The sequence below is a fragment of the Phlebotomus papatasi genome, chromosome 1, assembly GCF_024763615.1.
Source record: "Phlebotomus papatasi isolate M1 chromosome 1, Ppap_2.1, whole genome shotgun sequence".
Classification (NCBI taxonomy): domain Eukaryota; kingdom Metazoa; phylum Arthropoda; class Insecta; order Diptera; family Psychodidae; genus Phlebotomus; species Phlebotomus papatasi.
The window spans coordinates 86,677,181-86,704,262 of NC_077222.1; the positions used below are offsets into that span (position 1 = coordinate 86,677,181).

At 32.9% G+C, this 27,082-nt stretch overlaps 1 protein-coding gene across 1 annotated transcript in view; it reads left to right on the top strand.

The window, feature by feature from the left end:
* LOC129797909 (semaphorin-5B) overlaps nt 1–27,082 on the top strand; it is a 118,515-nt gene that overhangs the window by 20,488 nt on the left and 70,945 nt on the right. The window contains exons 2-3 of the mRNA XM_055840786.1: nt 8,795–8,895; nt 21,683–21,782. Of these exons, the coding sequence (XP_055696761.1) occupies nt 8,796–8,895; nt 21,683–21,782 (200 nt within the window). The 5' untranslated portion in view covers nt 8,795. The remainder of the gene's footprint in view (nt 1–8,794; nt 8,896–21,682; nt 21,783–27,082) is intronic.

A 27,082-nucleotide genomic window follows, 5' to 3' on the forward strand; every position in this document is an offset into this window, starting at 1 on the left:
TCATTTAAAATATTACACCAAAGCATAACCATGCAAACAGGTTTTGCGGTAACGTATATGAGCAAGTGAATACAGAAATCTGCGTTTCAGATGCTTAATCTTTTGAGTGTAGTCGAGAAATGCTACTCCTTGTCTTTTCCTTTGATATTTAACCATATTCCAACATGTCAATAGGTCATGATTGTTTAAACTACTCAATAGCTTCTGATGATGGCTTAAGAGACGTTGAGTTGCAAATTGATGATACTTGAGTTGGAAGATAAATCATTTTGCATCCTTTGGCAGATTGTAAGTGAAGTAATTAAAACTGCTTTGTGGGGTGTTTAAATATAAGCAGTTAGAGATGATTCATTGTATCAACAAATTGGAGATAAAATATTTGACTGTGGACGATATCACTTCTTAGAAGTAATCTCATTTAATCCATCTTCTCTTTGCTAGATATATAGTCTCCTTCCTTGAGAATAAGTGAAGCTCTCTAGAGAAATAAAAACAAATCATTTGATGTCACCCATGTACACAAGAACATGATGATAGCAATTAATAAGTGTCGCATTTATTTATCTGCCTTTGGAGAGTTGTTTCAGGGAATTGTATTGGCCACACGAGTTGGAGAAAAGTGTCTTATATCGTTGGAGTGTGTTGTTCAAAATATGATCTAGTCACTGATAGCAATGCTACAAAAGTGCTGAGTACTGAAAAAAAATGGAGGGAAAAAGAGTATTAGAAAGGCGCATGATAACCTAAATAAATACAATGTTGTGTATGATAACAGGTTTGATGGTCTCAAGAAGTACGATGATAAAAGACATGGTTCATCAAATATTTAATTTGAAGTTGTCTATGTGATGTTTTCAATAAAGAAATAAAATTTCTATCTCAATTCTAAGACGATCTCACAAAACAGATAATATAACTTTTAATTCGAGATTGATGAACTCTCCCAAAAGAAATCATCCCACATTCATCATCAAAATCGCTAAATTTCAATTAAAATATTTAAAATTTATCGTTTCTGGAGGACGATAGCACACCTCTTATAAAGTATTTCACAAATGAATTATTATAATCGCATTCTTACTGAACTGAAGTGGCAAATATAATTTTCGCAACATCTTTCAATAAAAAAGCCACACCTTTGCAAAGTGATGGTCGTATAATTTTATCTAATTGATTTTTCAGTCATTTTTTCTGCTTTTCCCCGCAACACCTTGAAGTGTTTGTATGATCTACAAGCAGATGTTTCCTGTTTTACTAGAGAAGCACTTATTTTTGTCATTGGGCGTTTAATTCTCCATTTCATAAATTCCAAATAACTAATTTATAAGTTGGCGGTTTATAAAATTTCAATTAGCAAGGTGCTATAAATGTTAAAATATTTTACATTTATTTTACACGTCTTACACATGCAATTCAATTGCTGTTCCTAGTATAGTTCACAAGAGATATATTATTTCGTAGCATAACACGAGAAATAACTTGCGTCTTGCAGATGATTTAAGGTGGAGGAATATAAGTTGTCAAAAGAGAAATAATTTTTTTTTTAGAAAATTTTATTTATTCATGTTTTTAGTGAAAAAAAGCTATGATATTCTCTAGAAAATTGAGAATCGGGATTAACATTGTAATTAATACAAAAAAGTTTTTTTCTATAAATTTTAATATTAAGTATTTATATCCCTTAGGTCTAGAATTTTTTTTCGAGTTTGTTTTATTATAAAGTTTCGAGATTTTTGACATTAATCGGTCTGTTTAACCATTTTTCGGTCTAGCAACTTGTCAGAAGCTACAAGCCAAACGGTAGGGGATATTGACTTTTCGGACGAGATTGCGTTTATCTAGAGACGTTCCTTACCCATTTAATCCTACTTATTCTTTTTCCAAAATAAATGTTTTATAGCCAGGTTCAAAAACGATTTTAGAGACTTTTCTAATTTTTACAAGCAGTTTAGAGCAGAGGTGTGCAAGAACCGTTTGAAACTAAACAAACGTCAAATGAAGCTTTTGTCAATGGTCGAAACGCTACCGGAACAAAATTTTTTTTGACGTTTGTTCGGTTTCAAATGGTTCTTGTACACTCCAAGTTTATAGGGACGTTGTCATACATCTATGACCGGAAAATTCGTCATTTTGAAGTTCACAATGTCATAGCTAAATTACATTAGAGGCTTAAGGAGATACTTTCAGGTTTCGCATACAATCTGGCTTCGATTATGCCACATTTCCTTTAAAGATTCTTACCAAGGGCTCATAATTTTGGACAGTCTTCTGCTTATAAGCATAGAAGTTCCAAGTTTGAAGTGCTATATTTTCAATATCAATTGACTTTTTTGTTACTTTCTTTTCAGAAGCATTTTTTAGAAACTAAGCAAGGGTTTATTGTCTTTGCTTTTACTAAAATTAGTCTTAATACGTTTAAAAATGAATTGATATGTAGAGGTGAATTTGACTCGAATTTTGGACAACCTGGTTCTTAATTTGGACAACTTGGCTGTATATTTGGACAGTTAAACCGCCTCAACAGGATGCCCATTGTTCTTTATTTAATGAACCAATCTTACCAAGTCCTCTTCCTGTTCATGTAAGGGAAACGTAGAATGTCACAAGAAGCCCGGAAACTTTCCATATCATTCACTAAAGTGAGTTAACTTCGGTACTCCAACTACGTGCGGATTAGCGTATTCCTTGACCTTTCCGGGATCCTTTCAAGGCATTTCTCGCTACATCTCTTTCGTAGAGATGATGCTCCTTTGTTTCTCCAGGCATTTTCCAACCTAGTCATCACAAAAGCTAAAGCTTCACGAAATTTCAAGAGAAAAACACTTAACCAAAATAAAGAGTATCACCTCACTGGTAAATGCCTTAAAAAATTTCCCATTTTTCACACGAAAAATTTAATTCGCAAGGAAAATATCACTTCAGGTCAAATCAACAAGTCAATATAAATATGAATCAACAAAATATTCAATGAATATTCAATAATATCACTCAAAAAAGCGAAGAAACATTGTTAGTACTTCACCACAGCTAAATAAGACTGAAGTAATCACAAAGTTCAGTCATATTTCTCGTAATCAATTGCTCACACTGAATTTTCAACAAAGCAATTTTAACTCAAATAATATTCAAAATTTAACGTATTTAGTGTTAAAATCTTCCAAAAAGAACAAATATTTATATAGAATTCATTATTCATTAAATATTGGAATAAAAATCCATTATTTTAATCAATTTACTTTTAGTGTCCATTTTATCCTCAAAGTGTCCAAAATAAGAAACTGTCCCAAATTATGAGCCCTGACCCTATTGCAATATATTTTAATAGATAATATTAAATTACAAATTTCCTGAGAATATTAGGTCAGCTGCATTAAGTGGATATGGAAAGAATATGAAGTGTTCGAAGCCAGAGTGTGTACGAAGCCTGAAAACCATCCTCTATTTCTCAATTGAAGGGTAGTGAAATTTATCTGTCGTTCTTAATCAGTATTAAATCAATAAAATATAGGAATAGAGTACCGGTAAATAATTTATATAACGCGGAAATTAGTTCTTTATTTGTTGTGAAAGAAATGGGACACCACCGTACACGGGGTAGCCCCGAACATTGCGATTTTTTAATTAGCTATTAGACTTCAAAATATAGGACTTATATGAATTCATAGATCTGTTTTTTTTAAAGTGTAACTGAAATTGTTCAAATTGTTTTCTAGACCTGATGAAGGGGACATTGCATTCCTGAAACGTTGTAGCGAATAAAATTTGAAAGAACCGAAGATAGGTCTTAATCCGATTTGACTAGCCGTGCAATGAATTCATAAATGTAGGCATACTTGTCCACTGAAGAAATGGTCGACATAATGGTAGAAATAAAAAATCAGTGTTCGATACTACTCCATGTTCGGTGGTGCCCCAGTTTCCGCTATACACTTCTTCAATCCAAAGGCCAAACTGTAAGAGATACTGACTTCCGTTCTTTGGTGACCTGCAATTCTTATAGAAACCAATTAATCTAAATTCCCTATTTAACTATTAAAATTAAATTTCTTTTTTTTATACGCAATTTAAATAGTTTACTGGAAACTTGTCCTAGTTAGGAAATGCCATTATAGAAAATTATGGGCAAAATTACCTAACTAGGGAAATTCTGCAAAAACCAACTTATTTTTATTGCTCTGAATAATTAATTTACTTTATAGAAGAATACCTACGCAATTTACCATGCACTAAAAGAATATGGTACAAGTAGACTTCCTGTAAGTCATCTACCCCTCAACGACAGTAAATTGTTTTGTTAAATAAATCATACAAGTGTTTGCAGAAAAAAACAGTGATATTCAGAGACCTTTTATGACTTTATGTTATTTTATTGCAGAAAGAAAATTATAAATTTATGTACATACTGCTCTAAATATTTCTGTGGTTCAGTGAAAAAGGCAAGAAAATATTTTAGCAGATAATGGCACTTAAAATGGCATGGCAAAAAATTGTCTTATTCTCTTATCGTCAGCTATGGGCATTAATGGTAAGAAAATGGTAATAGGTTTCTTTATCATTTTTGCGCTATTTGGCTTGTTCTACTTGTTGTACAAATAAATGGTGAAACGCGGTCTGGCAAATGCTTTTTGCAAAATTTAACTGTTTAAACTATAATGTTGGACGTTTAAACACAATCTTTGACTTGAAATAGAATTAACCACTCTCTGAGTAAATTGGTCAAAGAATATGGCATTTTGGAGTATTCGTAAAGGACATTCTTCTGCCAATAAGCCAAATATATTTACATATGAAATGTTTCAGTAAAACACATTCCAGCTCCACCAAAAAGGTATCAACACACAAAAATTGCAAAGAAAAATCTGTCTTGAGCACGAAAATATTTTTCAAAGTGACACTCTCAATAGTTGTTAGAAGCATTAAATTTTCTTGTATGACTCTTTCACGTAACAATTTGTGTTTGAACACTTTTATTATTTTTTATTTAATTTGTGCTATATTTGTTTTCCATGTTATTTAACATTTTGCATTGGTAAATACAAAAAGGTGACTTAAAGTCTGATATAGCTTATGAGATAATTCTTTTTTTCCGCGAAATGGCGCGGTTTTGGGTTTTTTTCTAATTGCCAAAAAATATCTTAACCAAATAGATGATAAAGTATTTTTTGTGTACGTGAACACAATCACACAAAATCATTTGAACTTTGGCTTCAAACACTTTTTTCTAACACCCCAAATCCTTCAGTTTTCCTATCAAAATCTCATTAAGTGTGATGCTTCTATGACAAGTGTTTGGTAAAACAATCTAATCGTATTGCGCAAAAATGAATTAATCAACGTTGTTAACTGCAGAAAAAAACTCTGACATAGAAATAGAGTGATGTAAATAAATATTTTCAGAATTGATTGAGATACTTCCTTATAAAGAATAATCGTATGACCTTTCTTATTTATTGCTAGTCTATTATCATTAAATTTCATGGAGAAATATTTCTGTACCAGACTTCATGGCACTACTACAAATGATTGCTGATGTCTTTATGCCTGTGAATTCTACTTAATATCTTTTAATGTCTCACTTTACTATCAAACTGACTTTTATTATTTGCTATGATTACAGACATAGTAAAGAAAAAGCCGTCAATGATGGATTTATATATCTGAACTGAGATATAGGCTTCTCATGCGTTTAATATCTGCTATTAATTAATTTACAGTCGTTATCAAAACTTCTTAGCCTATATCACTTTATTCTGACTGTAATTCTTAAATTATCGCTCACTTGGAAAACACACTATAATTTAAAACTTCAACATAGAAATGGTTAATTATTAAAATTATAATAGTTTGAGTTTTTCATCGTATACTAAATAAAATAAAAAGCTAACCTGGGATGAAATGTGATCGATCTTAAATTTTAAAATACGACATCTTCTTAGATGAAGGAGAGCAAAATTTCAAATTTTTCTAATGGTCATAAAGGACCGTTCTTAAAAGTTCAGAATTCTAAGGGATATGAGTCACCCAAGAAGTAAAATAGCTACCTTAGAACCAAGACTTTGACAAATCTTTTAATGCATTTTTAAAAATCCTATGAGTACGTACAGCGTATGGCCCATTCGACAATTGTTAACCCAGTCGACGGTGGCTGTCCCTGATGGACTTCACCGAGTGTGCATCATTCGCCGTGGACAGTTCACTCCGAGGAAGTTGAAAGATGGGTGACACCTTTAGTCCCCCATTGTCCCTTTATAAGTTCTGATATTACTTACGCAAGCTCATTCAAATCTTACTTATGATAATCTTGCATTGAAATATCTTAAAAATCTTAAGAGTGCGCCACTTTGCTTTTAGTAGTCACAGAAACTGAATCAAGAGCTCTGTAAAAGCATAAATTTGATTCTTATAAAGCGTTACTTATAGAGAATTCTACAAAACTATATTAAGAAGGAATTGCTTTTTGGAAAAGAAAACAAGATATTAATAATTTAAACTATCTTTATAGAATATTTTTCTTACTGGAAATAGGGTAAGAGTGCAAAATTCGGCATAGTTGCATGCAAGCGTCAAAGTCTCAAGTTTGAAATGTAATATTTTAAATACAAATTGATTTTTTTAATTCTTTCTTCTGAAACAGTGTTGCTTGGAACCTTGTAAAAAGTTTACCGCCTTTATTTACTCAAAAATCATTCTTAATACATTTTAAAATGAATAAAAATATAGACATGGCTTTGGTACCCTATTTCGGCCACCTTCATTTTCATAGTTCCTTGCCCTTCGGGAATTCTTCCAATTTCTTTTTCACGTCATCTCGTTTGTCGAAGCTACATTTTTTGTTATTCTTTTGCATTGTATAATCTCTAGAGGATGTAAAAACTATAAATTCATAGAAATTCGAGGAACAAAAATGGTGGCCGAAATTGCAAGCTGGCCGGAATTTGGCACACTTACCCTATCCATTTTGTTAACGATCAAATTGTTAGTGGGTCCTTCCGGAACAAATAGAACTATAAGAACACCAATCCGTAGTTAGTTTAATTAACTGAAGAGTTTGCTCTTCAAATTAAACTAGTTTTAAGGATCTTAAAATGGTTCACTCACCTGGTTTGAATATGTAACCAGTAATGATACGATAATTAAACTATTGTCGGAAGTAAAATTGGATTTTTGTTAAAATTAAAAAAAAAATATCAAAACTTGTATAATCGAGTGCTCTCTCAATGATCCAAGTGTTCTGTGTTCGAAGCTTCTCTTCAATTTCAAAATTAAGTTTGAGATCGTTTCGGAATAAGATAATAAGCAAAAGCCAAGCTTAGTGGGGTAATAGCACCAAATTTTTGTAATATTTTTATTAGAAAACGATTTTTTTATTAATTTGTTTTTAAGGAACGGTGCTTGGAATCTTGTAGATAGTTTATCGTATTTGTTTTCTCTAAAATTATTCTTAATATATTTTAAAATAAATAAAAATAAAGACATAGCTTTGGGTAGTATTCCGCCCACCATGATTCTCATAATCTTACTACTAACTTGCTTTACTTAGGTGGCTGCATTATCCCTTTAAGGGTTTAAGGGCTTCTACACACTAGAAAAATTTATGTAAATATTGAAGAGTTTTTCCTACACAAGCGTAGGGAAATTACTTTAATATGGACATAAATCTCTTTAGTATGTATAGCTCATAAGGGACCGGGCCTCTCGCACTAATCTCTTCCAGTCCTGGTGGCACTTCGTCAGCTCGCTTCAAAAACGTAGCATAGGTCGCTGTCGAAAAATTCGTTCTATTGAAGGCTCCTTGAGAATTTTCGTGACCATCTTGATTTTATGGGGAGGGGTTGTTAGCCCCTGGTCTAACCTACTCTAGGTCTAGAACAGAGGTGTGCAAGAAACCGTTCAAACCGATATAACGTCAAATGAAACATGTACGTCAGTCAATGGTCAAAACGCTACTATAACAAACTTATTTTGACGTTAATTCGGTTTCAACTGTTTCTTGCACACCTCTGCTCTAGAAGGACCAGAGTCCTTGTTCGTTAACCTCAGGTTCGTGACTTCCCACTGGGGTTGGTTACCCAATCTTCTATCACTTACCTGAGTGCAGCACCAAGGCCTTTCAGGCATCGAGCCCGGTTGGGGGGTGAACATAGGGATTGAGGGAAAGCGACTATGTGTTGCATTACCTTCCTATTTAGACCCTTCAAAGTATCTTGCTTTTCAAGATTTTTTTTCAAACTCTTTTTCATATCATCTCATTCGTCTAAGAAATATTTTAAGTTTTCTGTTACATTGTATAATCTCTGGAATATGCAAAAATTAAAAATTCATGGAGATTTGAGAAGCAAAAGGAGTGGCCGAAATTACAAGCTGGCCAAAATTGCAAGCTGGCCGGAATTTGGTACACTTACCCTAATGCCCTAGACACACTTACGACTTAAGCCGAGAGACGACTTAGTGGAAAATGATGGAAATGTAGTTTAACCATTATTTCTAATATAATTACGCTAAGCCGTCTCTCGGCTAATCCTCAGGTCTGTCAAGGACCTTACTAAGTTTCTGAGTTTTCAAATTGTGTTTTTGTCTTGTTCTAAAATCTGTGAATAGCATTAAACACTCTAATTGTTTGAAAATGATTTCTCTATTCCTTAGAAGCCACAATACTTTACGTGCTCTCCATAATCTTTTGTGTTATTACAATTAGTTCAGATGGTAAATAATTTCTGTCTATAATTTTGTTTTCCCCAACTGTAATTATTACTGATATACATTATTTTAAATGTCTTTATTGTTTTATTTGCAGAATGGCTTTTTTGGCGGCATTTGTTGTCTTCATGACACTATCTTCATCACTAGTGGTATTATGTGAGAAGGAACATGACTTTAGATTCATCGCTTATCAAGGTAAGAAAGCTTAAATTGTGGCATGTTTGTGCTCAGAAATTGTACACAAACTCCAGTTTTAAACGTGTCATGTTGCGCAAAGAAATCCCCCATTATGACAAATTCATATCTAAAGAAACGATCACAGAAAAAAATTAAATGAGAATCCGTTTGAGAACAGCCATGGTGACAATTCTACCTGCAATTGTCGGTGAAATTACACCTAAAAAGGGTGTAATTTATGAAGAATGTGTGTTTCAGTGTGGTCTGCAATTATCAGGTGTTAAAGAGCTTCCCAATGACAAATCACAGGATTGTCATGCAAAACACTCCTTTTAACGTTCAATCGAATTTTCGTTGCATGTCTCACCTCATTCAAATTGATGTCTTTAATCAGCATGTAATTAAGTACTTAACGCGAATTGGTAATTAATTGGCAACATTGAATAAATATGACGTGTGGTAAATTGAGCTTAATTCTCTGTTTCATTAAATTAATCGATGATAGTTAATTTTCAGAGGAAAGACCATTAAATTAAAATAATTTTACTATAGTCAGCAATAAATTTTATTTGATATTTTCACTATAATAAACTTTCATGCTCTCTTAAAGTAGCAATTTCTTTGGTGGGTATTTAAAAGAAATTCGTTAATGGATTAAAATTAATCATACACTGCAATGGAATCTCAGCTTCTCCTTGGAGGTTTCTCTTGATGCGGTATTTTTTTTACAATCTGAAAAATGTGGAAAAATCATGAGATTCTTCATGCAATACCCAAGATTGTCATGTCTCTCTGAAAGGCTGCAATGAGGAAAACCACTTTGAAGTAATAATGCTATACAGTGGAAACTCTCTGGAGACAAACTAATTGCAGAAAAACAATTGATTTACTATCCAACGTGATTAAAAATTAAGTCTTCAATCACGACATTATTGAAGAATGACTTGTGGCTATTTTTACATATACTGCCCAAGTCCGTATTGAGAAATATACACATAACTCATTGATTTTATACATTTTGTTGGGGAAGATATGGAAGAAAAAAAAACGCGCTTGCCAAGAAAATGGCACTGATGTCAGTGCTTAGTTTCTTTCATAGGTGCAGCAAGAAAAAGCTTGAGATCTCCGTCAGGAGCATAAAAAGCTTACGAATAGAGGAAAAAATCTTAAACAGCAGATAAGGCAAAAAAAATTCTCAGCACTGATCATTGTCGATTCACTGAGACTGCGAAATCGATCAAGTTCCTGTTCTCGATTGAATCAATCTTTCTCCACGCGCTAAAAATGATCAAAAATGAGGCGATTCGCAAAATGTACAGTAGACCAAAGGCTTTTAAACACTGCCAAATGCTCGGAAGCGTAACGGACACTTAAAAGATGTGTAAAATTTTAAGTTCATCAAACCAAAATCAGCTTACCATGAATAATCTGTGCTCCTTTCGAAGCATTGATCCGTCTATAGATGCCTCATGTGATCGATCAGTTACAGTAGTACTTTACCCCCGAAACCACCACGAGATACATAGATCAATAAAAGAGACAAGCGGAATTAAAAGTTTGGCTATAAATTGGAATTGTGGGTCTTTTAATCACACGCTAAAGACTGATCATTGATTGTTCTCCTATGATGTTTTCCGCACAAAGCCCAGATGCCTCTTACCACATTTTTACTTTCCATGATTAGTCTTTCTTTTTTTCGATATGGCCTTTTCCACGCATCTACCTCGTTCTTTTTTTTTCCCAACCCAACCCATACTGATCATGATGATTGAACGATTCTATGATCCATGGTAAATCCTCTCAAGCGAAGCATGGAAGATCTTCAGAAAGTTTCTGTGGCAGAGAATTAGAAAAATAGATATCTCACACTGCGGGTGGCTACAATGTGGGTTAAATGTTGGAATAGGTGAAGACACTCTTCAGTAGAAAAGAAAAAATTAAGAAATTTCCTCCTTCACAGATGGTAGATTGCAATTAGATTGTCGCGTAACGGTTTTTCTGGTGGATGATGAAAAAGGAGTTGATGAGTGAGAAATTCGATCTTGCATTTTCCTTTAAATTACCTGACTTTTTGTATTAAGTGTTATTTTGTTGCTCGAACTCTACTGAGAGAGTACACAGTAGAAGTCTTGGATACTTCAATGCTTAGGGGAAGGCGGGGTTACATTGAAAACTATAGTAGATAAACCTATTTGAAGATCTTAGAAGAATAGTACGGAAGGGACACTAAGATACAGGGAGTTTCGCTTTCAAAGAAATTCTCAGGACTGATAAAAGGCCCGCGAATCCACTCCAGTGACACATAAAAATTGAATACTCACAGGAGAGGTCTTTGGAATAAGTTACAGAAACGCCATTATGTATGCAAAATATTTTCGGCGTCTATTTTTCAGCCTATTTTCAGCGCCAACTGTTTATAAGAAATGTATTTCAAATTTAACGCATGAAAAATATTTGCATATATTTAGGAGCATTTCAAAAATTATTTTATAAATGAGCTCCCAGTAGTAGACAATTCAAATCAAATACTTTCAATCCGTTTTCACTTAAGCCGGAATTCCTTGTCTTTCTAAGGGAAGTTGAACATAATTATAAATTCAATTTAGACCCTTAATTGTTTTGCGCATTTAAATTGCATTGCTTTCTAGCCCAGTTCCCTTTAGAAATACGCGAAAAAATGGCATTTTAAATGTAGCCTCTGCTCAATATAACTCCACCTCCCTCTACCTTACATCTTTTCTATTTCAGAATATTATTTGTGTTTTTTTTTCTAATTTGGTATTAAAGAAAAAATAGCAGAACGATATCCGTTTTGTCCTAAAATCTGCCCATCTATATTTGATTATTACCTCGTCTAGTGGTCAAACAGTATGGGATAATGACATGAAGCCTTATAATACTCTTTCTCATTGCCTTCCTCAGACCTGAGACTTCGTTACATGGTTTAATTTTTCCCGCTTCACAATACGCTTGCCTTTAGATGAAACTTTCAGTTGGTGTGATAGAATTAGAGCCAGTATACTTCTAAAATCTTAATAAAATCATTGGCTTCATATCGTCGGCTCCAAAGAAGACTATATTGTAAGTCTAAAATGTAAATTTTTCAGGGGCGAGGTATAAAGTTTTACAGCTATTAATTTATTCACTGCAATTAGTATACTTTCAACTTTTTAAACTATTTTATCATACTTAGGCATGGAATATTTTCTGGTTAACGCTATTTTTAAATTATTTATAGTAAATTATGGGCAGAAACTCGATAATAGGGCACGGTGATTTTCAGTTTTTTCTCATAACTTTAGCTCGAATAACTTAATCCATATAAATTTTTAGGAGATGTAGATTTAAAGTTTTTGCATCCAATGACACTATCTTTTTATACTACTATAAGTAGACTTGCAATAGTCTTCTTTGGAGACGACGACATGCTATTTAAAAATTAAAGATTTCACAAATGGGATTAATCTATTAGAACAACGCAGAAATACCAGAAAGAGGATGTTCATATTTTGGAATGAGCGTCTCAAATAAAAATAAATAATTATTGTGAAAAGACATAAAAATCCATTAAGGAGTAGTCGTAAGGAAACATTTTCCAACTCATGTCTTAACGGTTACTCAACTTAAATTTTTTACATTTCTTTACAAATACCATTTATTTATATAGTATAACTAACTGAGAATAGAGATTTTTGCACAGAATTTAAATCAGTAAACACAATCAAGGAAAATATTATCAAAATCGACACAATGCAATGTCAAACTCTCCGTGCATAACTTTGCACACAAATTTAGCATAACTTTTCCTCAAGCAAGAAAAGAGTAATAAAATATATTTCTACTTAAGAATTAAATAAACAAAAAAATCTTTACCTCCATTAATTTGTGTATCGATTGCCCAGGAACGAATATATCAAAATCGCCTAAGCCACGTGTCGAATATCATATCATTGTCATTAATTGGTTAAATCTTCAATTTAAAGCTCGTGCAAATCGACCTTAAGATAACTTATATGACAAAAATGATTAAAAAAAATCTCAAGCATAGCAAAGAAATGGCTCTTAATTGGAAAAGATACTACAAAAAGGACAAGTAGAAAATTTTTCTAATGACCTAGAGGAGTCTTCAAGTAAAGAAAAAGCTTCAAGGTGAAAACTAAAGTGAATAAAGTTCTGTGGATAATATTTTTTCACTAAAAACCGATGTGAGTCATTCGGTGTGACCTAATGCTTTAAATATGAGAATTTCCAGTTTTCGTGTCAAATACAAATACGACCTAGACGAATAACACAACTTTGAGGCTCTCCTTGGCAATCAAGCGCATATGCATACTCAATATGTACTATTTGAAGAAAGAAACATCTTCAATAATTTTTGAATTTTTTAGGTGTCCCTTCCGTATTGTTCTTCCAAGGGCTCTAACAATTTTTTCCATTCTATAGCGAAATGGAGCTACATTTATTAATCGATTTGTACTATAGTCTAGATTCATATGAGAGGTCTTTGAATTCCGGATAAATACGAAGCATATGTAATTAAGTTTTAATGAGGTTTTAAAGAAATAATGGTGAGAATAAGTAGTCTAAAAAATAATGAGATGATTAGAAACTTTGTGAAGTAAATCTATGCTTTGTAGTATGCATAATGATGTTGGCTATAGGAGAACCTTTTCTTCTAAATAAAATATTCAATATATAGAAGTTATGTCCTCGAGCAAGTACTCTGCAAAGTGGTTTACTCTTGACCAACCCTTTTTTGATGCGACAGCATTCTTCATGGCGAGGTACCATTGCAATCGGAGAGTTTCGGCATTCAAGAAAGCTGTACTGCACTTATATATGGTGAATACTGATGGATGCAATGTGAGCTTCAATTTGCTGGCGATATGCGGTACTAAAGCCAATAAAAACGACAGATTTCTTGAGACATGCCATTGCAATAAAAGTACACGAGAGACTTTTTCCTCCACACCAGTCATTCCTTTAATCTCAAATAAAACAGTGGTAACATTGTGACCTTACACGGAATGCCAACCTCACCATATTAGTGACGATGGCATCTTCAATCTCTTACACAGCTTTGGCACTTTGGTCAATCCAAGCTCATTTCAAAGAGAGGTGTACATAATTTCCTGCGCTGCAATTTTCCATCAGGAAATAACACAGTCTACAAAGTCTTTTCAAAACAAAGAATGTCGTGGTGAAACTCTAAATACATTCTTCTAAAAGAGATTTATCTGTTGGACTCTGTGAGGAATTAGAAAAAAAAACGAGTAAAATCTCATTTGTGGAGGAGGTTAAAAGAGAAATTGGAGAAAAATCCATCGACACGACTAATAAGACCGTTAAGTACAAAATGGCATGGTGTCAATAGTGCAATCAATTTGTATGCTTGTAAAAATCTTCTATTGTTGTACCTTGACCCCTCGTGACAACTAATCATCTCATGCTCAGCCCCACACTCCCAGCTTCGATACCCAAAGCATTCAATGATAATCACAAAGTTGAGCCTTGATGTAAAATCCGCGTGAGTCGTGGTATTTCGATCAATAGACCAAAGTATGAGATAGAGAATTCATAAAAGGTGAGCAAATTGTGAATTGTGGGTGATAAATATTAAAATATGTGTGTCTGAATCCTCCCTATTCCAGCACCAAAGTCTTAAGAACAATCAGCATTAGCACGATCCGAGACAAAGACTTCTACTTATTTGTTATTGAGAAACTTGCTAAATATCCCATATTGGTTCTGCTAGAAGCACGTTTGCAAAAATTTCCTACTTCTTTGTCGCTGTCGAAGCACAGCATTACCTTTCTCTTGTTCTCTCAAATTGAAGGTGCTTTGTATATTTAAATGATTCTACAACTAGAGGCTATTAATTCCCATATCAGTTAGATATTCGAAGCTTGTTGGAAAATCTTCACTCAGTTGTTTTCGAATAACTTGAAATATTGCAAAATTTCTTCTGAAAATTCGTTTTGAAGTTGATTCTTCGGGAAATTTAAGAACAAAAGATGAACTAGGATAATGTCCATTAAAAATATTTTCTAAGACTTTTTATATTCAAAATGGGTCCCGGTAAAAATCTCGAAAGCCAAAATCCGTAAGGGGCCTAAATCCAGAAAGTCGAAATCCCGGATTGGTGACAATCGCGGCAATGTTTACATTGAAACATTTGAAACACTTTCCAAAATTAAGGAAAATTTTATTAAATGACCATTTTAAAATATGAACCATCATGAAAATTAGCGGAAAACCCGGAAAACCCTAATTATAAGATTGAAAAAAATTGAATCATTTTCAAATGAAAGATATCGATGGACCGGATTTAGCTTTTATCATCTTAGTAATGAAGGATAATCGAGATAATCGAAATAGGGTGGAGTCTACACTTATCGATGTTATGGACAGCGTGTAAAAATCTTATGTTCTTACGTAAAACGCATTTCGAAAAATTATAAAATTATTAATTTAGGATGTAATTAAGATTTTTTTTTATTTTTTGAAATCTGTTTAATGTAATAACTTAAGATTATTGCGTTGTCCATAAGTGTGTATAACATCCATAAGTGTAGACTCCACCCTATAGGGAAAGACTTTGAGCCTTCGCCACACATTCTGGCTTCGAACACTTCATATTTCTTCCATATTCATTTAATTAATCTGACGTATCTATGTCATGTTTTATTAGCTTAGGACTAAAACACACATTTCCTGAAAATAATAATAGCTTTGAATAGGAAAATAATAATAACTCAGACTGATTAAAACAATATGGGAAAAATATGAAGTGTTTGAAGCCGTAATGTATCCGAATCCTGAAAGCATTGTCGTATATAAAAGCTTGGTTTGAGGTAGTTTTAATTGGATCATTTCACTAACTATGATTAAGAAACAATTAAGGGCAAGTGGGGCCCTTTTGAATTAGGGTAGCTTTATAATTGAAATATTTCCTCCTATTTTTAAATGGAAGTGGACCTACTGCCCAGAATGAAACTAAATTGGATTAAAATAAGCATAAATTACTATTAAAATTAGGAGAAAAGTTTTAAAGTTCAAAGGTGCCCCGCTTCCTCCTACAACTAAAACCGAAAACTTATATTCCGGAGATATTTCAAAACTAAGGTATAAGTTTAAATAAGTTTCATTTCAGTAAACTTTATTCTTTTCAAAATTCCTAAATTTATTTCAAGATGAAATTTTAAGCCTTATGTTTGGCAGTGCACAAGGTAATAAATGAAACAGATAGTTGAAAGCATGTCCACTGAACGTAGTAAGATACTTAAATTAATTGAAGCATAATCTAACAGTGAACAGAAGTTGATATTATTTAATGTGAAAAATTTCTTAATCTCCTTAAGAAACAACTCTAAGTAAGTGGATTTTTCTGAGAAGTTTTTAAGTATCGAAGACCTTAATTGATATTTCTCATCAGGTTCAAAAAAAAAAAGATTCAACGGCAAGAAGAGATAAAAGAATGTTTTAATGGGACTACGATTAAAAAGTCGAATGAATTCCCATTTCTAACGGGCAATCTAGATAAATTTTTACTTGCTTGTAAAAATATCGATGACATAGGAATTGAAATTATTTACCATCTTTGTTTAATTCCATCGTCCACACATGTACAACCGTTGTGCCTCTCTACGTTGGAGATTTGATGTGGCTCCGGGGTGTAAGAAGAAGGTGGAAGAGTAGAGAAAGGAGGAGATGAGAAGAGAGCTTGGAGGAAGAAAAAAAAAGTAATGGAAAAGATCGACCCTCCCGGTAAATCCAGTAAGTCGACAATGAAAGACACTTGTCCAAAGTAGGAAAAGAGCAGCGGCATTAACAGAAAGCGCACATCACAGGCTGAGTACGTGAAATAACTTCAAAAGGTAGCTACCACGGGAAGAACACTGATATAACGCAACAGTTTGATTTTTCTCCACATTCGTTGTTACCTCTATACCAGATTGACTTCAGAAGAGAGTCATCTCAGGGCAATGTCCTTCCTACCGAAGGACAATGATAATGAAGGGTGATTGAAAGAAGAAATGTTGCACGATGACGACAATGGCGATCGGATAAATCATTATGAATTGTTCGAGTTAACCAGATACAATGTGTTATAAATTGGCATACAAATTTCTGGGGAAATTCACTCGTTATTTACCAATTTTCTGAGTAATCTTACAAAATTATTACCGGAAATTTGAGCAATTGTTTCGTACCAAAAATTGGTTTTCAAAAAAAATTGGGCCAAAACTGTCTACCTTGTGACTGAGCTGACAAATAAAAATTAAGTCTTTTTACCTGGCATATATGCATCTTTCATATCTGCCAGACATGCAGATTCTTAGCGTTCTTAGTGTCTAAAATAATGCAAAATTAGCACCTTGGTGAAGAAGAATTTATGGAGGAGTTCAAACATAGTTCGTATCTGCGTAAATTACATGCACATGTTCTGCATAATATATGCATAAATAAAAAGGAATGTAATTTATAAAATATGGTGTAGAAAATGGCATAAAAAGAAGATCATAATGCAGGTTCTCATAAAATTCACCGCATTTCTACCTCCACCATCAATCGAGATGTATACAATTTTCCATGCACAAATGGATTAAAATACACCTCATAATTTATTCAATGTCACTGGTGAATAATTGCCAATTTTCTGACAATCATTTTGTAGCAGCAGAACAAATAGTATCATTTTTTACTTCCAATCCCGATTCGAGATTTGCATTAAAGAGTCGTGAAGTGGAGAAAACTTTGCAATATGCTCGTTCCTGAGAGTTTGATTCTTGTGTTAAGAAAATAAATTTATTTTATGATGATGGAAACATAGGTCCACCAACTAATCTAGAGGGTGATGCAGTTATATGATCTTCAGATTAGAGATTTGGCCCAGTTCCCGAAGGTCTGCAAATCCTTAAAAAAAAACAAGCATGATCAAGGATTGTTTTTAAAATCTGCTGGATCAACTGAACCTAATATACATACAACGAATATACGAAGAAAAAAAGTAGTAATTCAGTGCAGTTAAGTCAGGATAATTAGGGTTTCAGACTGGAAGCTTAGCCTAAGTTCCAGAAAGACTTAAAAAATTCTGCATAGAAAACGATTTAGGCGATATTTCAAAATTGAATGAATGATTTGTCTTTGATACTGAATCCTTAGCGAATATTTGTTTACCAAGAAATTTTAAAAGTTAAGCCACATGGACAAATTTTAGGTCAAAGACTGTATTATACGCTGGATACACTTACGGCTTAAGCCGAAAGACGGCTTAAACATAATTATAATCAAAATAATAATAGTCAAAAGCAAAGACAAAAATTGAAAAATTCATTTATGATATTTTTCGATTATCCCAAACACAGAGAATCGTAACTTTCATCCTTGCTTTCATCTAACTAAGCATCAAAATCGACAGCACGACCATATCGTTTAGGGAAGCAAACAATGCTCAGGGCTTGGTAGGACCAACAGGGAATCATGCATTATGAGCTGCTGAAACCAAGCGAAACTGTCAGTGGACATCGCTAACAACGATAACTGACCAATTTGTATCACACATTCCTGAAAACATGGCCGGAATGGAATGAAAGACACAAATGAATGATACCGCAACACGGCAACGCTCCGAGCTATTGCCTTTTTATGGTTGGTCTAGCTAGGACAACATCAAAATGTCGAATTGAGATGGGCTACTGCCCTCGCTGCATTTTTTAAATCTGGCTCCTTCCGATTATCTCTTATTCCGATCGATGGTCAATGGTATACCAAAGCTGTACTTAGGCAATATCGAATAAGTGAAAAATTAGGTGAATTGATGGTTTTGGGTCCAAAAACGACTGATGTATCCTTTTGTTATCCATGTAAAACCAAAGAAATGGCAAAAATGTGTAGCTAGTGAGAGCCAATGAATAAACTAGTTTTCGTATTTTACTTAATTTTTTATGATTCATTTATTAAAAAAGGCAAAAAACGTAGTAGAGACCCTAATGGTTTATACTGGACCCGGAGAAAATACAGCGGATTTAATAGTAAAAATCGACCCATAATGTCTCAAATAAATCATACTCCTTACCACAAAGTATCTCGAAAACTCGTTTTGAGACTAGCACTATGTGTAACACTAGAATTAAGGTAATTTGTATATGAATTGATTTTTTCCACCGGATCCGCTATACCCTACCCTTCAATCGGGCTTATTCTCAATGAACTGCGTTCTATTACGACCTATATCGATCACTAAGAATAAAAAACGAACAACTCGTAGTAGGCAAATTTTACAGGAGAACGATTTGAAGCTGAGATTTTACATGCAAAGTATAGCATTTTTATAATTTAAAATCTCTATTAACTTTAAAAATAATTATCTTTCAAGTATTCACAGGAAAGGTAGGGGGTATACAGAAGTATCCAAAAAGCGAATAAAACGATTTTTGTAAAAAATCGAGTTGTTCGACTTATATTCTAACAAGTCGATATGGAATTTTTGGATCTACGGCAGTTGATTTTGTAGCGCCTGAAGTAGGGGAGACTGGGGCAAAATTTGTCAAAACGCATATTTAATTCTTTCACGACCTCTAAGAAAACTTAAACGTTTTATAATGAGCATATTCTTATAGGAAATTTATTGTTCTACAACATTGCAGAGGACTATATTCCTCTATCTCGAAAGAAACGTAATTTTCGAATCATATTCTAAAAGTCGATTTTGTGGAGATTCTCAAAATTGCTGGGGCAAAAAATAGTGAATATTGAAATTTTCGTTTAGACAAATTTTGCCCCAGTCTTCCCTACATGAAACTGTTCACGCCAAAAATAAAGACCTAATGGTGATATTCCAATGAAAAATGAGCATGTTTCTTAGCACTTTATTGTTCACAATTGCTTCTGAATTATCGACTTTTTTTGCGATGGTTCCTGTCTCGACTGTTTGGTGGTTTTAGAACTCGGTGAAGACTAGAGAAAATAGTTGAGATAGGAATCACACAAAGTAAAGTTGATTATTATTGAGAATCCCTTAAGACCAGTAAAGTTCTAAAAAAAACATGTTTATTTCATTGGAATAGCACCATAAATACTGTTTTTTGTTCACTTATACGGGGTCATTCTAATATACAAAGTCACTATCTTGAACTCAAGCGATGAAGAATCAACATGCGTAAAATTGAAATCAGTTGATCCTATACATCGTCGTCTCTTTAAGTTCGAGCAATAAAAAGAAGATAAAGATTGCACCAGGCGGTTTCTTGCATGTCGAAATTGATCGTTTTAGTAGTACAAGAAATCTACAAGAGATATACGCCCGAGAGACAGCAATGAATCTTTGGCTTTATATTTGTTCACTTTTACTGAAATATATGGGTGGTATTTGCAATAATAAATAAAAATCTAGAGCGTATGCAGAAAGTTTTCGCAGTGTACTCTACTTTCAATTATTAGGTATTTTATTCAGATATTTCAATCAGGAAACTTTCATTGAAATTATATAAAGAAACTAATTATTTAAATTATTTAAATAGAAAAAGAACTATAAAAGATAAAATATTAAAATTTCTTACTGATTGGTGTCTTTTGCATAAAACCGACACTACAGACAAGGCAATAAAAATGTTTTTAAACACCTACCCAGTATGTGAAAAAAGACTTTCTTTAAGCAAGATCGAGAGTGAGTGGTAATTTAAAAACCCCATATTGGAAATTTTACACCCCAGAGAAGATGATGGTCATTTTGGTGTGTAGTGAAACATCTGTTTCTCATATATGGGTTTTTTTGAGTAAAATTTCCGAAATAATATATTTTACTTTATGGAACCTACAAACCATATGCTTGAATAACACCTCATCCATGTTCAAAATTCCCAATATTTTTGCTAAACAAAAGAAGACGGTGAGGAATCCAATAAAATTTCAATATCCATATTTACGTTTTTTAATTGCATTTTTCGCAAAAATGTCATAAACTGTAAATTTTATGCAGTAACATAAAAGAGTGCCAGGTATTCCTAAACTACACTAAAAAGCATAAGAGAGGATAACAATAATTTTGAGTTCATATATTGGAAAAAGCATATGCTGCACTGTTGTTGGAGGACAAGAGTTGATGAATAATAAATAAAATTGATTGTATCTTTTGTATTTGTAATTGAAAGAATTTAATGAAGGAATGACTATGGAATATCTTTTACCCATCAATATCTTCAAATAATAAGAAAATTGTTAAGTGATCATTTATTTACTTTTTGAGATCGTATGCTATTGCAAAGTTACTATGGGCAGACAGTATCTGGCGACACTCCTTTTGGTCTCCCCAGCTTAAACTAACATCCAAAAAGGGTCAAAAAAAATTGAAAATCAACACAAAATAGACAATTTAGGTCAATTATTTGCAAACAAGATCACTCACAGTGAATGGGAATTGGCAAATTTAAACAGTGGAATTGAGGTACTACACAAATTCAAATGTTAGTGATATTTGCTATGGTCACTCATCAAATGCAAATACCAATTCGAAAGTTAATAGAGTGGTGATTGGCATTCCTTTTTTCCACAAAAATTCACCATATGATTGATTGGTGAACGCGTGTCACTGGTAAACTCAAAAGGGGATCACTAATGGACATCATCTCAAGCTGATTCTCAATGCACTTGATGTGATCGCTTAAAAGATCCTCAATCACGCTTCATGGGGATTATCTTCAGTGAATAATGACCTTAAATGCAAATACACTTATATTTCCATCACTTATCTTGGAATAATTTTGAAAGGTTCTTAATTGATTTTCGGTTGATTTCTTCTTTCCAGATTTACTGCCGACATCAAATCGCTTCACTGATGGAAATATCACATCATTTTCGCGTTTACTCTTCGATGTCGCCAGAGATCAAGTGATTGTTGGAGCCAGGTATGTGTGACTTTTTTTTCTCTTCATAGTACCTACCGATTATTTGATCATCAAATAGCTAAAAAGTCTAGCAATCTTATTCGGTCGACGCTAGAGATGTTTCAGAAGTGTATTATTTTATTTCACATAGAAGAGATACAAAATGAATCTATACGCGGGAAAAGCAAGGCGAAATATATGATTATTTATTTGTAGTTTAGAGAAAAATTATTTATGCGGTTAGAAGATAAAGGGAAAATATTTCTATAAAAAAATAATCTTTTATTATTTACATAATGTGAAATGCTTGCTTCCTGTCCGCTACTTCCCGAACTGAAATCATTATTTTTATGTAAAATTCTGTCAATTCTAAAGGTGTCTACACATTGGAGCTGATTTCATCAAGAATTATTTCAAGAATTTTTTAAAGAAAAATTCATATTTTTGAAGGAATTTTTGAAGAAAAATGCCTCCACATTGGGTTTTTTATTTTCCATCAAAAATTTTTTTGACAGATTGCCATCATTTCCAAGTCTCTACCTCTTTTGACTGTTTTTCACGAAAATTTGTTGTTTCACTACTGGAAAAAGTGAGAAAAGCGTTTAGTGAAGTTCCTTGGGATAGTATTTAGTGAATTTGTGAAGAAAATCTTCTAAATATTCAAGGGAATAGTGTTTTTCTGGAGATGTCGTTCCTGGTGGAATCCAACCCAGCCTTGAAGGAACATTTCCTGTGATTTTCCTCCAGAAATTGCCGGAAGTTAATCCATCTGTGTATTCTTGAGGTGTTCCACAGTACAGTGGCCTCGTACTCCATGGATTGCAAGATGGATGGAAAGGAGAAAATTTACGGGCACTTTGGAATCTCTGCCTTGGTTATCAATCAAAACAAGAGCTAACCAGAGCCACCGAGGAGATCTCAATGCAAACGAGAGCTGTCCGGAGCTACCAGAAGCCATCACTTGAACCCCCAGAAGAACATCAGAATGATCTTTTATATCATTCACTTTCTCAACCACTAGGAACTCTGTGGGATTGCTTCCTTTCGAGAACATCAGAACTGGATAGCCACATGCCTTCAATTCCTCATGTCAATGGAACATGGAACCCAGTAAATAAATCAGTAGTGGAATTATTTTGGAACATCCATGGAATTTTCACAGGAATATTCTTCTATTATATTAATTTAAAAAAAAACTACATTTTTTACATAATAGAGATCCTTTATGTAATTTTTTTTTATTTATTAAGGGGTCCATCTGGAAGATGATTGCCCCGCCTTTATGTAATTTCTAATGATTATTTATTAAAAATTCCTACTTTTAATAACATAATGCAATGTAAAGGACTTTTAATTTAGAAGATTACGTGGATTTTTAAATATTTAGGTTTGCTTATTTTTAGTAGTAGAAAATATATCTGATGTGGGGATGTTATAATATAATACAAGCGGTTTAAAATAAATGAACTAAAAAAAATCTAGTATAATATCGACCACTCAGAATATAATCCGACTATCTCGATTTTTTGCAAAATTCGTTTTTTTCGCTTTTCGGATACTCCGTGAAACCCTCTACCTTCCCTGTGAATATTATACCTGAATATAAATTATTTCCAAATTTATAGCGCTTTTTCTAAAAAAGCAAAATCTCACTCATTTTTCAATTCAGTCAGGATAAGAGCCGCATAATTCGACCGTGTGACGTCATCATTTTGCATGTCAAAAGTATTCCGGCTGATTTCACGATAATAGATAAGCTATTATTTGGCTGCAAATATGTATAGTTTTCAATTTGGTAATATCTAGTTAATAACCAGTATTGTTAATAATAATTAATAACTCTTCTATAAAATTAAAAAAATGGATCAAAAACTAAAAATTGGACATTGAATACGAAATAGGCGTAAAGTGCTAGTATTTTTTATATGGAGTTTGACAGCTGTAATGGACATTTGAATGGCTTATATTTTATAAAGATCAAAGAAAATTTCACGATTTAATCCAGAATATAAATTTTGCGAATATTGCAATTATTTATGAAATATTACTGATATCTTGATAGTTTTTTGAGGTTCTCTAGTATTGCAAGTGTTGCAAAACCTGGATAAAAGCAATAAAATGCTAATTTATTATGCATCAAACTTCTCTTTGGCGCGAGAGCTCATAACCTATTAACTTTTAAGAGGTTTTGTTGCTTGATAATTGGTTAGAAATAATAATAAGAAATATGTGAAAAAGTGAAAATAATAAAAACTAAATAATATAAGACCTATAGGGGGTGTGGTTACCCGTCCTACTTCACTGAAACACTACCTCTTGTTTCGATAATTATATCTTTTTATTAATCAATTTTCACATGAAAGTTTTCTACATTTTCTTTCGGATATTTAGCCGTCATTCCACACTTCACTTCTTCTTCTTCTTCTTCCCCTTCCAGTTCCCCATCCTAGACACACACCAACTGATCGACATTTTCCCATCACTACAGTTCCCACAGGGTAAATTCTGTAATTGCCGTGGAATTTTCACGCTTGCGTTTGATACCTGTCAATGCCAATCGACATATCACATTTGTTCGATTCGAAAATTGAATGAATTGATTTTTTCACACTTTAAAACCCAAATTGACATTTTACTTTAATTTTAAGTGATAACACTAATGTATAGAGAATTTAATGACCTTTCGTTTAGTAGAAAAAAATAGTTGATAACTTTTCTATTATGTTAAAAATTGAAAAAAAACTAAAAAATTGGCGTAAAATGCTACCTTTTTATACGTAGTTGGCATCCGAAATGGACATTTGAATGGCTTATACTATATAACCTAAAAAATGTTAATATTTTTGAGTTTTGTCACGATTCGAAAAAATCGTAAAAAATACGTGAAAATAATAAAATAATTATTAAAAATTAAATAATATAAGACCAAGAATTTATGTAGAATGGTAATGTAAAAAAAGGTGAAAATTCACTTTTCGCTTTGTTTTACTTTTTTTTTTCTTTTTAAACTATATATGAGAATTTTAAAATTTTACAGGATAATATATAGATATAAGTTCTAAGATTCTTTCCAAATTGTTAGGAAAAAGGAAATTAAATATGTAAACAAATGCAGTAGAGTCTCGCTATAAGCCATCGCTCTATAGTCCACAATTTATCGACCGTTGATTTCAAAACACTGATTTTAAGTTAGGTTATGTTTTTTTAGTACGCGACAAGCATAATTACAGTAGAGTCTCTCAAATCTGAATCTCTCAAATTCGAACGCCGGTTGGATTTAAAATGTCAATTGTAGGGTTATGTTAAAAAATTCGTATTGTGGATGATTAAAAATCATTTCTCTGTGCTGTTTTCTGAATATTTATACACATTATGTGCGAATAAAATGAAAAGGAAGTATGTTACCAACTAACACTTGTGAGAAATTACGGGAATTTGATTCAAAGTGCTATTTAATCTCACATAAATTCAGTTAGTTTTAAAAATATCGTTCGAATTTGAGAGGTGAGAAATGTCAAAAATACCCCCCAATCGTTCCAATTTGAGAGACTCTACTGTATTTTAATATTTTTGGCAAACTTTATTGAGTAGTTGTGATAATTGTGATCCACAATGAAGAAAGTAAGGACAAGTACCACAATCGCAAAGAAAGTGGAAGCCGTTGAGCAATTTAAATACTAAAAGTCGTTGATAATTTTAAAAAATTACATGGACTATAGTGCGACTCAAGTGTCAAATCTGAAACCAAATATGGACTATAGCGAGACTCTACTGTAGTATAAGGAAATTCAACAGAAGTTGCCTTTTTGCTACGAAAATCTGTAAAAATTCACTTTGGCATTTGTTGTCAATTTTCACAAAATTTATATAAAAATGATTAGACAAATGGGAAAATATTTATTGAAAAAATAATTTATGAGTCCTTGAACTGCTGTGAAGTTTTACGAAACGAAAAATATTGAAAAATTGCTTTTTTATGGAGAATAACTGCTCTAGCATTTTATGCCAGTTTGGTGTTTTACGTGATTTTTTGGCTCGGGTTTTAAAGTGTTAAAATGTCTTGAAAAAATTACTTAAAACAATTAATATACATAGATAGTGATGCGTATGGGGAATGATATCGAAACAATTTTGACAAGTGATGCGTGACCAGCCGGGTCGCTTGGCAGCGTGGGAAACTCGAGTTGTTCGGGTCTTATCCTGAGCTTTTGATATGACAGCTCAGGAAAAATATGTTACAACTCGGAAAATATTGTAATAGTTATTAAAATACACATTATTTTGTGAAAATTTTATGGAATTAAGATAACTTTTATCGAATCCTTTCGTTTGATGTACAATATTAGGAAAGTGAAGTTAAATTAATTGATTTATTAGCAAATGCAAATCTCAGCTTTAAATCGCTCTCCTGTAAAGTTGGCCATTCACGAATTAGTCAGGTCTTATTCTGGGTGGTCGATATGTTAAGAGCAGTTTCCCAAAAATTAAATATAATTTATTTCAATTTTAATTTCGCATTAAAATTCAAATAAGAGACAGCCTTTGAAATTTATTGTCTTTTTTGATCAGTAAAAAGTTTCATTCAAGTTTTTAACGCTTGTGGAAAGGATTTTATCAATATCAGGAGGATTTTTTTATGAGATCTTAAGAGTATTTTCCAAAAATTACACTTTAAGACTCCCAAAAAATCTAGTTTTGAATCTAGTCCTTTACATTTCATTATGTTATTAAAATTAGGAATTTTTAATAAATAATCATTAGAAATTACATAAAGGCGGGGCAATCATCTTCCAGATGGACCCCTTAATAAATAAAAAAAAATTACATAAAGGATCTCTATTATGTAAAAAATGTAGTTTTTTTTTAAATTAATATAATAGAAGAATATTCCTGTGAAAATTCCATGGATGTTCCAAAATAATTCCACTACTGATTTATTTACTGGGTTCCATGTTCCATTGACATGAGGAATTGAAGGCATGTGGCTATCCAGTTCTGATGTTCTCGAAAGGAAGCAATCCCACAGAGTTCCTAGTGGTTGAGAAAGTGAATGATATAAAAGATCATTCTGATGTTCTTCTGGGGGTTCAAGTGATGGCTTCTGGTAGCTCCGGACAGCTCTCGTTTGCATTGAGATCTCCTCGGTGGCTCTGGTTAGCTCTTGTTTTGATTGGTAACCAAGGCAGAGATTCCAAAGTGCCCGTAAATTTTCTCCTTTCCATCCATCTTGCAATCCATGGAGTACGAGGCCACTGTACTGTGGAACACCTCAAGAATACACAGATGGATTAACTTCCGGCAATTTCTGGAGGAAAATCACA